Here is a 10568-nt window from a genome sequence, read left to right on the forward strand (position 1 = left end):
CGCTTTACTCGGGCACGTGACGGATGCCCAGCCGAGTACGGGAGAGCGCCGCGGGAGCCACGGCAGAGTACGGGGGAGCGCGCCCGAGCACTGGACGAACCGTAGGGAGCTTGTCTGGTGCCGTTTCTCAGGAGCCAGTTCGGGCTCAGGGGCCCGGTTTGGACCTCGACTATAAGCCTATACCATATTACTCAGCGGCGAATCTTGACCTCTCCAAAGTCCATTTCGATTTCTGGACCTGAGCAGTTGACCGGAGTCATGACTAAGCTATTCTGAGCTGTGGCTGTGCAATCCTGAGGGCGGCTTGGCGATCCCTAAGGCATGCCCTGAGTAGCGTGAGCACTGTTCTGAGTCTGCAAGTTTTCTCACAACTTAGCCCACGTGAGGGAGTATAGCAGGAGCGGGCCAGAGCCATGAGGGAGCAGAAGGGAGTAGAGGGGAGCGGACGGGGGAGCGAGTCGACTAAAAAGTCGTTAGCGGGAGAGCAAAGCGGCGGGGGATGAGTCAGCGAAAGAATCGTGGCAGTCGACAGTTCGGGGACATTATATATACATATATATGCTCTCCCTGGTGTTGATGACTCATGCCCAGCCCAGCCTGTTCCTGTAGGCCCCCATCGCTAAAAATTACCGTTTAATACTACGGTACGACTTCCATGCCCTGGCAATGCACCCACGACATTTAATACTGGCGACTTCCATGCTCTGGCAATGCACCTACGACATTTCATACTGTGACTTCCATGCTCTGGCGATGCACACAGGGCAAAACCCACAACGCAGCATGCTGCCATTCCTCGTCCTTGGTGGCATGGTCCTCCCTGACATCCAACTCCGCGGTGCTACTCACGGCGCTTGAATTTGTCCGCTGCCGCCAGAGGAACTCGTCCAGCCGCACGGTTTCGCCACAATGCAACGCCTTGATGATGTCTTGTTTGCTTCTTCCTGCTGCGTCGGATGCGCGCCTCGTAATGCGTGGACTTTTTGCTGTCCTCGCACCAGCCGCTTGTCCAGAAGCGGTCAACCTGGCTGGACATGCCGGAGATGTCCATGGCCAGGGCGAGGGAGACGAGCGCCGTAGACGTGCCCGATCAGGCTGAGCGACGCGAGCTTGACCTTTGCAAGCGGGAGGAAGAGGATCGCCAGCGCAATGGCCGTCCGGAGGACGAGGCGCGGGCCTTTGCTCGGTCGTGGGTTCTGCAGCCGCTTGTGCACGTGGCAGTACGAGAGGAGGGTCATGGTCATGAACGCAGATGCTATGCCGGAGCAGTAGTACCACCGGAGACCCTGGTCGAGCTCGCCGACGGATTTGACCTGGTATGTCTCGCCCAAGTCTTCGATGTTGGCATTGGCGCAGTCGTGCCCGATGACGAGTTTGGCGAGCGCGGCGGCGGCGAGGACGTACGACAACACGAACGGCAGGTGGCAGGTGCTCCAGACGGTGCTGGCCAGCCAGTGCCGACGGATGGCGTGCACACCATGGTGGTCGATCTCGAAGTACATTCATTGGAAGGCGAAGGCTTGGATGAGCCCCAGGATGCCCTTGCCTAGAAACGCGGTCAGGCCGACCGAGACACGGGATTGATAGAGAATCGTGAGCACGAAGTAGCCAAAGACAAGCGAGACGAAAGCTTTGGTCCGCTCGGTGCGGTGTTCGATGTTGATGGCCGGGTAGAATTCAAAATTCTTCCGCACGAAGCGTTCGAGCCAGCCTGGCTTGTTGTCATGTGCCATTTCGTATGAGACGCGGGAGAGGAACATGCCCAAGCCTTGGCCCCAGAGATCGATGACAATGGCGACCTAGATGAATGCGAGCTGGCCGGGGTAGTCGCCGCGAATGCTGGCGAGCCAGAAGACGATGGCCAGGAGGATGATGGACGACGTGTACAGGAGAGTTCCGCGGATAAGAGGCACCACGTAGGAAAGCCAGGTGAAGTACAAGGCACCGTGGAAGCGCTCCGCAAGGTAGAAGGACATCATCGGAATGTACGTGTCGTGTTCTGCCCCGGCGTGTCTATCTCCGAAGGCGTAGGAAATATTGGTGGTGTAGGCGAAGAGCAGGATTAAGTCGAGCATGACCGATAGCTTCTGGACAATATCATCACGCTCGAACCTGGATAGGTCAACATTGAACGGCCCAAGAGTGTCTGGGCTCTTTTTCTCACCAATTTGTAACAAGGGTGAGATCGTTCCAGATTTTGAATGCCATGGTGAAGTTGATGGCATACAGCAAAGACGACTTTCCGATCGGGTCCTCAGCAGCCTTGTCCCCAATGCTGCCGATGATGCCGACATAGAGCAGGTCAGCGAACAACTCGAACGTGCCAACCTCACCGCTGCGACAGGACCGCAACAACAGGCCCTTGTGGAAATATTGCCGTATCACAGGTCGCTTGAAGAACTTGAGTCCGTCAGTGAGACGGCTTTGTTGTCTGTCAAGCAAACCTTGGGTTGAACCTGGCAAGGAACCTATCGGAGTAGAGACTCTGATATGATATTGATTATCTTTGGTTCGTATGCGCGCCGTGTAGCCAAACTTTCTGAAGTTTGCGTCAATGGCCACGCCATGGATTGTCAAGTGACTGAGTTCCTTGGACAAGTAATCCAGGTCGCTTCTGACCTGTTCGAATTCGTGGAAGATGTGTCCGTGCGTATCCCCAAGCGTGTCGCGTCGCGCGGAGTGATGGGGGTGCAATTCAATTACGACTGCCAAATGTTCTGGACTACCAGAGATGACGACGTCGAACTGATCGCCTCGCTGCTGTTGACTGAGTCCCTTCTGCAACTTGACATGCTCTTCCGGCGTGTGCGCGATGTGAATCTTCCGGCCGTCGGGGTGAATGACGTGGCGGAGTTTCTCTCTGGCATGATTGACACGAGGGTGACGGCGCTGGTGCTCTGTATCTGGTGGACTTTGGACTCCGATTGGAGTTTGAGCTCCCGAAGACACATCCGTAGGCGAGGCCACTGCAGACAGCTTCTCATTGTGATAATGAGACGGTTCGCTATCATCGAAGCCCATGTATGACTGTTTTGCCGGCTCAAACTTGCATTCGACAGGACGGGCATCAAACTCTTCACTGTGCTTTTATTGACAGAACGGTTGATACGGCCAAGTCAGGTCGCCCTTGAGCTTCCATTTCCGCCATGTCATTATGGCTGAGGTCAGCGAATTGAAGTTGGACGAGTCGGCGTTTGTCACATGTATCAGCCGCAAATGGATACAGGTCGTGGCTTACTGTGCACTCCATGACATCCCTGCTAATGCGTCCAATAGGACGGGGACACATGGCAGTCGGTACATTGCCGTGCTACTGGGTTTTAGACAGTGGAAATCGGCTGAGAGAAATCGGCTTGACGGGTTTGATACGATTAGGAAAGAAGGAGGCTTGGGGGGATGAGCAGAAAAAGGGGGGGGGGGGGGGGCGTTCTAGAGTCGGGCCGGAAAACTAGTCCGAAAAGCGTCATTGATTGGTTGTTCATTTCGCCCTCACGTCTCGCTGACAGTCGCGTGTGCTGGCGACCGCGTTTCCATGGACCATATTTAGCTTCCCCCACTGTTCACCACGCAGATTGCCAGGTTAGGTCTGTGGCCGGTATATTGTCAGAGTCCCTGCTGTTGGCCCCGGCGGTAGTCGGAATGTCATGGCTGGACTAGACGCCAGTTACTCGAGAACGTACCTCACTCGACATAATTACCGGGGACCGAACCTTCTGCGGTCGATTCGAGAAAGAGATGATGGCTCGGTGATAACGACCTTTACATCGGAGATGCCTGTAAAGCGAAATGCCGGGTTCGCGGAGTCAGGGAATGACAGGAATAACGACAACCACTTCGTCTACGCACCACCAGAAGACAGCTCAGAGGAAGAAACGGCGCTGTCCGAGAAGCCTGCATCTGGTTCACAAGAAGACCTCAAGGCACGGACAAGGGAGGCTGTAAGCTCCCCAGCTAAGCGGTCGGCAACCACTGCTGCTGCGTCTCGCTCGAAACGCCAAAAGGTCACAAATGCACCGCCGCTTGAACAACTCGAAGTTCCGGAGGCTCAACCGCCCGATGACCTCTTCGGCTTCCCCTCCTCGAGCTCGCAGAAGAGAAGGCATACCAAAGTCTATGGGAAGAAGTTTGTCAAGATAGACCCGATCGAAGACGAGCTGGACTCGAGCGAAAAGAAGGACCAATTCAGCGCACCGGAGATCGTGGAAATGCATGTGAAATCTATCAAGAAAACAAAGTTCCAACTCGTCGACCATGTGGCTGGACTTTCACCCATGAGAAGTAAAACAAAGGCAAAGCAGAAGTTGGTCGCCCCTGGTTCGCCAGTACCGACAGCGAGGTCGACCAAGGTCCAATTCCAAAAATTCGACCTGCCTGACTTCCCTTCCTCCAACGAGACGGACAACACCAATTCATTTGACGTTTTTGAGTCACCGGCAAAGGAACGCCGTAAAAGATCGGGGTCGACTTCGTCCCTATCTTCGGTCGACGAACTGGCTATCCTAGCACATGAACACGACTTCAAAGCGGAACAAGAACCAGATACTTCGGGAATTTCGTGCCCAGTATGCGAGAAGCCGGTCCATGATTCTGTCTCTCTCTTTGTCCCGGATAATCTGCGGACGTTACCGTTCCAGCAACAACAGAAGTTCTGTTCCCGGCATCAGGTTGCCGATGCAAAGGAGGAGTGGGATGAAAGGGGATATCCAAAGAAAATATACTGGGAGGAGTTGGAGGACTTCCGGATACGTGAAAAAATACCTAGTCTGAAGATGGTCATCAGCCGACAAGCGCCTTGTTTCTACCTGGCCGAACTGGACGCCGAGATCAAAGCCGCGAAGGGCAACCGTAGGAAGATTCGGAACTATCTTAACGAAGGTCTGATCAACGTGGCGAAAGCAGGTTACTACGGTCCAAAAGGAGCCCGCATTATGACCAATGCAGTAACCTCAGCACTCACCGAAACGCTTAATACGGCTCTACAGTCTGACTCGGCACTTAGAGCGGCTGGTGTGGGTGCGTATGTGAGTGCTGTGTTGGTACCTGAATTGACTCTCCAGCTCGTCATGGACGATATGAACTTGAAGACCGCCAAGGAGGGCAGAAGGGTGTTGGACGAAAGTACCGAGATGGGAGTGCTGTTAAACCCAGATGATGATCAGGTCAGGCCGAACCACGGAAAGGATTAAGTGCCTTGTACGCCATGGACTGGATGTCCCCATGTCTCGCAACTGGCCGCAATGTCGGAGTAAATGGTATTTCTACTTCTGCAAAGCCAAATCCTATCCCTGGTGGATATCATGCCGTATTTGGCATTTCAACCAAGTCTTGCTGGATGACGTTGAAGAGCGCGGGACTGCGCGCTCGACATGAGACCTATCATACTTCTCTTGGAGCCGGTGATATTGGGTGCGACGGCAAAAGATGTGGTTCTGGCAAGGACACCAGCGATCTCTACACCCGAGCCGTTGTCACATACCAAGATCTCCGCAAGTTCTCCAACGGCTCCGAGTTCCACACATATAGCCTGATCAGGACCCTGGGGATTGGGGGCGCACAGGGACTACACAGTACAACTCGGTGCAGAGTAACACCGGACAAGGTTGTATGCAATGAATTTGATTCGATGAGAGGCTTTTTGCGACAGCTTCGTCTAACTCCGCGACTGTCGATCACCTCCGGTTACACGGGTCGTGCTGGGGTCCCTGGCCCATTGTGATGCCCGGCTCTGGCATTTTCTTAACCTCACCGCCAAAGGCGTGATCGCCTGAACTGCTGTGTGATATATTCTTGCTGCAGGGCTCCCGCCTAGTTGAGTCCCTCGACTTTTGTGCCTTTGAACCTCTTCGCGTCCGACTTTGTCACTCCTCTCAAGAGCATTTTCCAACAGAACCTCATTCAGATATGAGCGAAAAGTCGGACGACATCCGCAATGTCGAGAATGTCGGAAAAGGCGTCGAGCACGGACAAGATGACCTTGACTCCGGCGAATATGGAGGTCCGTTGGAAATCCGGCACTCAGAAGACAAACATGATCCCTTGAATTGGCCATACTGGCTCAGAGTGTATCTCGCTCTCATTGTGTCTGGCCTCGGCTTCGTCAACCAACTGGGCTCGGCCCTGATCAATCCGGCCTTCGTCGTCATCGCTGAAGACCTCCATATCTCTGTCGAGGAAGCCTCCTACTGCACCACCGTGGTCATCCTGTTCATGGGGATCATGCCCATGTTCGTCGTCCCTTTTTCGAATGTATACGGCCGGCGGATCCTGTACCTGATCTTCACGGCCATCGCTACGGCATGCCAGTTCGGATCGGGTGCGGCGACCACATACGGTGGCCTGATCACTGGTCGAATCTTCTACGGAGTCGGAGCGAGCATCCCACTTGGACTTGGGGCAGCAACCATATGCGATCTCTTCCCTCAGGGTGAAAGGGGGACTTTTCTCGGTATCTACACTCTTTGTGTTAACAACGGCCCACACTTGGCCCCCATTATCGGAGGATACATTGCCCTGAACCTTTCCTGGCGTTGGTGCTTGTACGTGCCTGGGATCATTCAAGCCGCGTTTTTTGTCTGCCTGTGCCTAACCTTCCCGGAGACACTGTATTCGCGCACCGAAGGCTTCAGGTCGACAAACTCCTCGTATCTCTTGCGACTCGTGCCGCGCGGGAAAATCCTCGACCGCCCAATCAGACCCCGGGACTTCCTCCAGCCGTACATCATGATTCGGTATTGGGCTGTATCTCTCCCTGCCATCTACTGGATGACGGCGAACACGTACGGAAGCACCCAGTTCGGCGTGACAGGGTCGCATTTGGCGCGACAACTCTACGGCTTTGACGTCGCACAGACAGGGTTGCTCATGGGCATCCCGCAGACCGTGGGCTGCATGGTCGGAGAAGCCACTGCCGGGTGGGTCAGCGATATGATCATCAATGCCTACGCCAAGAGACATGACGGATATCGCAAGCCTGAAGTGCGCCTGGCTCTACTGCCCGGTTGCGTCGCTCTGGTTGCCGGCTTGATTGCTTACGGTGTCTGTGTGCACGAGCAGAAAGCATGGCCCTCCCTGGCGATAACGATGGGAGTGGCCAGTTTTGGGCTCCAGGTGGGCGCTACCATGATCTACACCTACGCTACTGATTGCTATAAACCGCAAGCTCCCGAGGTTGGCGTCGTGATCAACCTGTACAAGTCAAGTGAGCTGCCCTACCGTCTAATCCATTCTGCTTTTGTCGTTTCCCGTCACAGCCCCGCTCCACTTTGCTTACTTCTACTGCGATGCAGTATTCGCATTCACTATCGGGTTCTACGCCGTCCCGTTCGGTACTCGAAATGGATACGATGTGTCATTCGGAGTCACCGCGGCGATCAACGGCGCGACATTACTGCCTCTGGTGGGGCTGTACTTTTACGGCGAGAAACTGAGAAAGAAACAAGGCCGGCCCCGTATTCATGAGGATCTTTGAAGCCTGCGTCTCGGAATCTACGGTGTGTCTGTCAATCGGTGAGCGGGCAGAGCGCGCGCCCCAAAAACTGTGCTTTCTTGGCAGACCAGCCTAGATTAACCACTGGGGCGTCTAGCTGCGAGGGCGTTACGAAAATGGGAAATGAGCTTTGTCCGACAGTATTTCCGCTTGGCTGTACTTCCTCACTTCAATGCAAGATAAGTGGAGGCGGGATCAAGCGAAAAGGTATTCAGGATCATAGCTATTCTCACGCCCCGCGCCGGTTCCATAACATGAAATCCTGCCTCTACGCCGTACAGATCTCTCCTGGACTGCCTCCTTCCACTCTCAATGCTACTGCTACAGTACCGCTGCCACTTCGAGGCCACTACCACCCACCATCTTCCAACTCAAAGCGTGTCTGCATACGCGTCAAGCGCCGCAGCCAACAGCTTCAGCGCGATCTTAAGAGTCAAGTTACCCCTCTTATCCAATGCGCTATCATAGAACTGGTTGTCGAGCCCGAAGCCCTGGCTATGAGGGGCCCGTTCCACGAGGGCCGCACCCGTGGTATTCGTCTCTTCAGCTGCCGGGAGGGTGGCCTCGAACTGTGCGCGCCACGCGACAATGACATCCTTGAGCAGGGTCGCGAACTCGAGCCCGTCGTCGACCGTGAAGGACCCTGACGCGGACACGTCTTCACTGGGCAGCGGAATAGTCCCGTCGGCCCAGCCGTGGATGGTCGCCAAGGAGGTCGCGAGGTCGTCGACTTCGCTTCCTGCGGAGACGGCGCGCTTGCGGAGTTCCGTTCCGCTGAGCAAGCGGCCTAGGCAGTCGACTAGTGCGCGGACGGTGTCGCTGACGGAGAACCTGCGGGCCAGGGACCGGGTTGCCACCTCGGATGAACCTGGGGAAGGGAGAGGGGCGGAACCGTCGGCGAGGCGTTGGATGTCGGCGAAGATGGCGTTGATTTCATCAAGTTCAGTGGTTGAGGAGGTTGTGCGTTTGGTGACGGCCGTGGTGTCAGGGGCTGTGGGAGTGGTAGTGTTATCAGCAGTAGGAGTGAGAGCTTCCTGGATGAGGGTCTGGAAGGTGGAGATGGCGGCGGTCATGTCTCCGACGGTGACTTCGATGTCTGAGCGTGCGGACAGCATGATGGAGGGGACGGGACTTGCGCTGTAGTCGACGTATCTTGTCAGGGTTGTTGTCCTTGGAGCAAGCAAGGATTGGGAACTTACAAGACAGCCGGAATGGCCAGCATGGCGGCTGTAGCGAGGGTTTGGAATTTCATCCTGGGTGGAAGAGAAGGTGGTATCGAGATTGAATACGATGGGTGTCCCTTGTGCAACCAGCGGAGGGGGGGTTTTGAAAGTCGAAGCTGCGACCGAAGGAGAGAACGGTATGAAGACTGGATTGGGCTATAGAGGAAAGATGCCGATGTTGCTCGAGCTGCAATGAATGTGCGGAGAACTGGTGGGTGAAGAGAGACAGCATGAGGAGCAGATCTTTGGCCTTCTTTATACCCGTTCTGCTCGACATGCTTTCTTTTCACCCGAAGACCCCTTCGCGACGCTTGGTTCCATTGCATGGACACGTGCCCCTCCCCTTCACTCAGCCATTCCCCTGAATCCATATATTCATGAAGAAATCAAGGGTGAGAACGCTCAAGTCGACACGAAGCTGAACGCTCGACACATGAACTCGTGTTCTGTTGTTTGAGATGTGTTACCTCACAGCGAGTAACGACAGCAGATGTTGCTGCCACACAGCAATATGAAATCACGACGGTCGACGGCTGGCTGAACAGAGAACCGACTTGGGGCTGGGAAGTAGCCGCTACGGCGATCGGCTGCCGTAGGCCTGTTTTCTGCACATACACGCTCATGAACGGAGTGCGCTAACCTCCACAAAGAGGTTGTCTTCATGGCCAATAGCCATCATGGTTTCCGTGCCAGCGATGGTCGAACTCCGTGTTCGGCAGACTTCAGACTGTTTAAAGAGCTCAGCTCTCGCCTCCTGAGACGAGCGTCGAGGAGCACATAACCGGAACAGGAGTACCGTTGGGAGTCTGAGATATGCTTGACATGCTTCTGCGCAAACCATGTCGATGGTGTACAGCATGGTGTGTTTTTCTTCACGATCTACTGTCCCTGGCCTCTTCGCGAGACGTCGAGCATGGACCTATGAAGACGCCGACAGCACCAAGTCCGCTGTCAGCCCTACTGGTGGAGCGGAGCGATTCAGAATTCAAGGATGGGGCCGAATGCTTGGAAAGTGCTTGGCAACTGTTTGCCCCTGGCGCCGTTCGCCCTTGAGGCGAGAGGCATCGTTCACACTCCCTTGTAGTGTGTCCTTGTTGCTTTTCGGTCCGATTCGCGAGCCACCCTTTTCATTCGTGCATACGTTTCCGAGAAGGCTGCTTCATGTGTCACGCTACCGGTATGGCACAGAGATAAGTTTGACATCGAAACCGAACTCGAAGGTTAACCTTTTAACGAATTGGCGAATGGAAAGCCAATATCTTGCCGGTTCACGCCATTGCAGCCCTAACTCATGGGAGGCCAGATCCGTACGCCAAAGTTCTAGTGATGTCTCCCCTTTCGGCTCTTAAATTCAGGTCAGTGCGAGACTTCTGCCTATGATCATTCTGTTTCCGCGCCGGAATCTCGATGCCCGTCTCCCTCCAGTCCCACGTGACCTCGCGCCGCTGTTAGTGTGACTCGATTGGAGGACATGATGAATTCCAGAGGGGTCTGGGCAGAGACCCAGCTATATAGTTACGGAGGCCTATTGTAAACAATACGGTATCGTACAAAAGGGGGTATGGCCCATTACAGCCCTTGGCACTGTCTGGCCAACCCTTCGGATAACCTTCCCAGTCACATTACTCAGGCGCTTAGCCTCAGCCGGGCCAGCTTATTCTGCAACCTCCAAACTACGTCGGGGGGCGGGGGCCTAACGGTCGTCTCTCCTCTAGACCGTCAAGTTTTGACGAAGGCCCTGAAGCGAGGGTCTAGGGGGGTTCCCTGGAGACGCATTACGCTCTTGAAAAATCCGGCAGGAGTTTGAAGCGACGATCTCGAGACAAGGGCATGTCGCGAGCTCTACGATACGTTAATCC

The 10568-nt window shown here is 54.9% G+C and overlaps 5 protein-coding genes across 5 annotated transcripts; 3 read left to right on the plus strand and 2 right to left on the minus strand.

Moving 5' to 3' along the window:
- Positions 1 to 1034: 1034 nt before the first annotated feature.
- Positions 1035 to 1550, plus strand: A1O7_07317 (uncharacterized protein; the record flags this gene model as incomplete). The annotated part of the gene is made up of 1 exon (XM_007761317.1): positions 1035 to 1550. One exon carries the CDS (start codon positions 1035 to 1037, stop codon positions 1548 to 1550), a length of 516 nt encoding a protein of 171 aa, XP_007759507.1.
- A 249-nt stretch (positions 1551 to 1799) lies between these two features.
- Positions 1800 to 3021, minus strand: A1O7_07318 (uncharacterized protein; the record flags this gene model as incomplete). Its single annotated transcript, XM_007761318.1, has 2 exons — positions 1800 to 2112; positions 2165 to 3021. 2 exons carry the CDS (start codon positions 3019 to 3021, stop codon positions 1800 to 1802), a joined length of 1170 nt encoding a protein of 389 aa, XP_007759508.1.
- A 749-nt stretch (positions 3022 to 3770) lies between these two features.
- A1O7_07319 (uncharacterized protein) lies at positions 3771 to 5186 on the plus strand (the record flags this gene model as incomplete). Its single annotated transcript, XM_007761319.1, has 1 exon — positions 3771 to 5186. The coding sequence occupies one exon, from the start codon at positions 3771 to 3773 to the stop codon at positions 5184 to 5186; it is 1416 nt and encodes a 471-aa protein (XP_007759509.1).
- A 715-nt stretch (positions 5187 to 5901) lies between these two features.
- A1O7_07320 (uncharacterized protein) lies at positions 5902 to 7468 on the plus strand (the record flags this gene model as incomplete). The annotated part of the gene is made up of 2 exons (XM_007761320.1): positions 5902 to 7198; positions 7287 to 7468. The coding sequence occupies 2 exons, from the start codon at positions 5902 to 5904 to the stop codon at positions 7466 to 7468; spliced, it is 1479 nt and encodes a 492-aa protein (XP_007759510.1).
- A 389-nt stretch (positions 7469 to 7857) lies between these two features.
- On the minus strand, positions 7858 to 8601 carry A1O7_07321 (uncharacterized protein; the record flags this gene model as incomplete). Its single annotated transcript, XM_007761321.1, has 1 exon — positions 7858 to 8601. One exon carries the CDS (start codon positions 8599 to 8601, stop codon positions 7858 to 7860), a length of 744 nt encoding a protein of 247 aa, XP_007759511.1.
- Positions 8602 to 10568: the final 1967 nt, after the last annotated feature.

This window comes from Cladophialophora yegresii, assembly GCF_000585515.1.
Source record: "Cladophialophora yegresii CBS 114405 chromosome Unknown aczIN-supercont1.5, whole genome shotgun sequence".
NCBI classification, from domain to species: domain Eukaryota; kingdom Fungi; phylum Ascomycota; class Eurotiomycetes; order Chaetothyriales; family Herpotrichiellaceae; genus Cladophialophora; species Cladophialophora yegresii.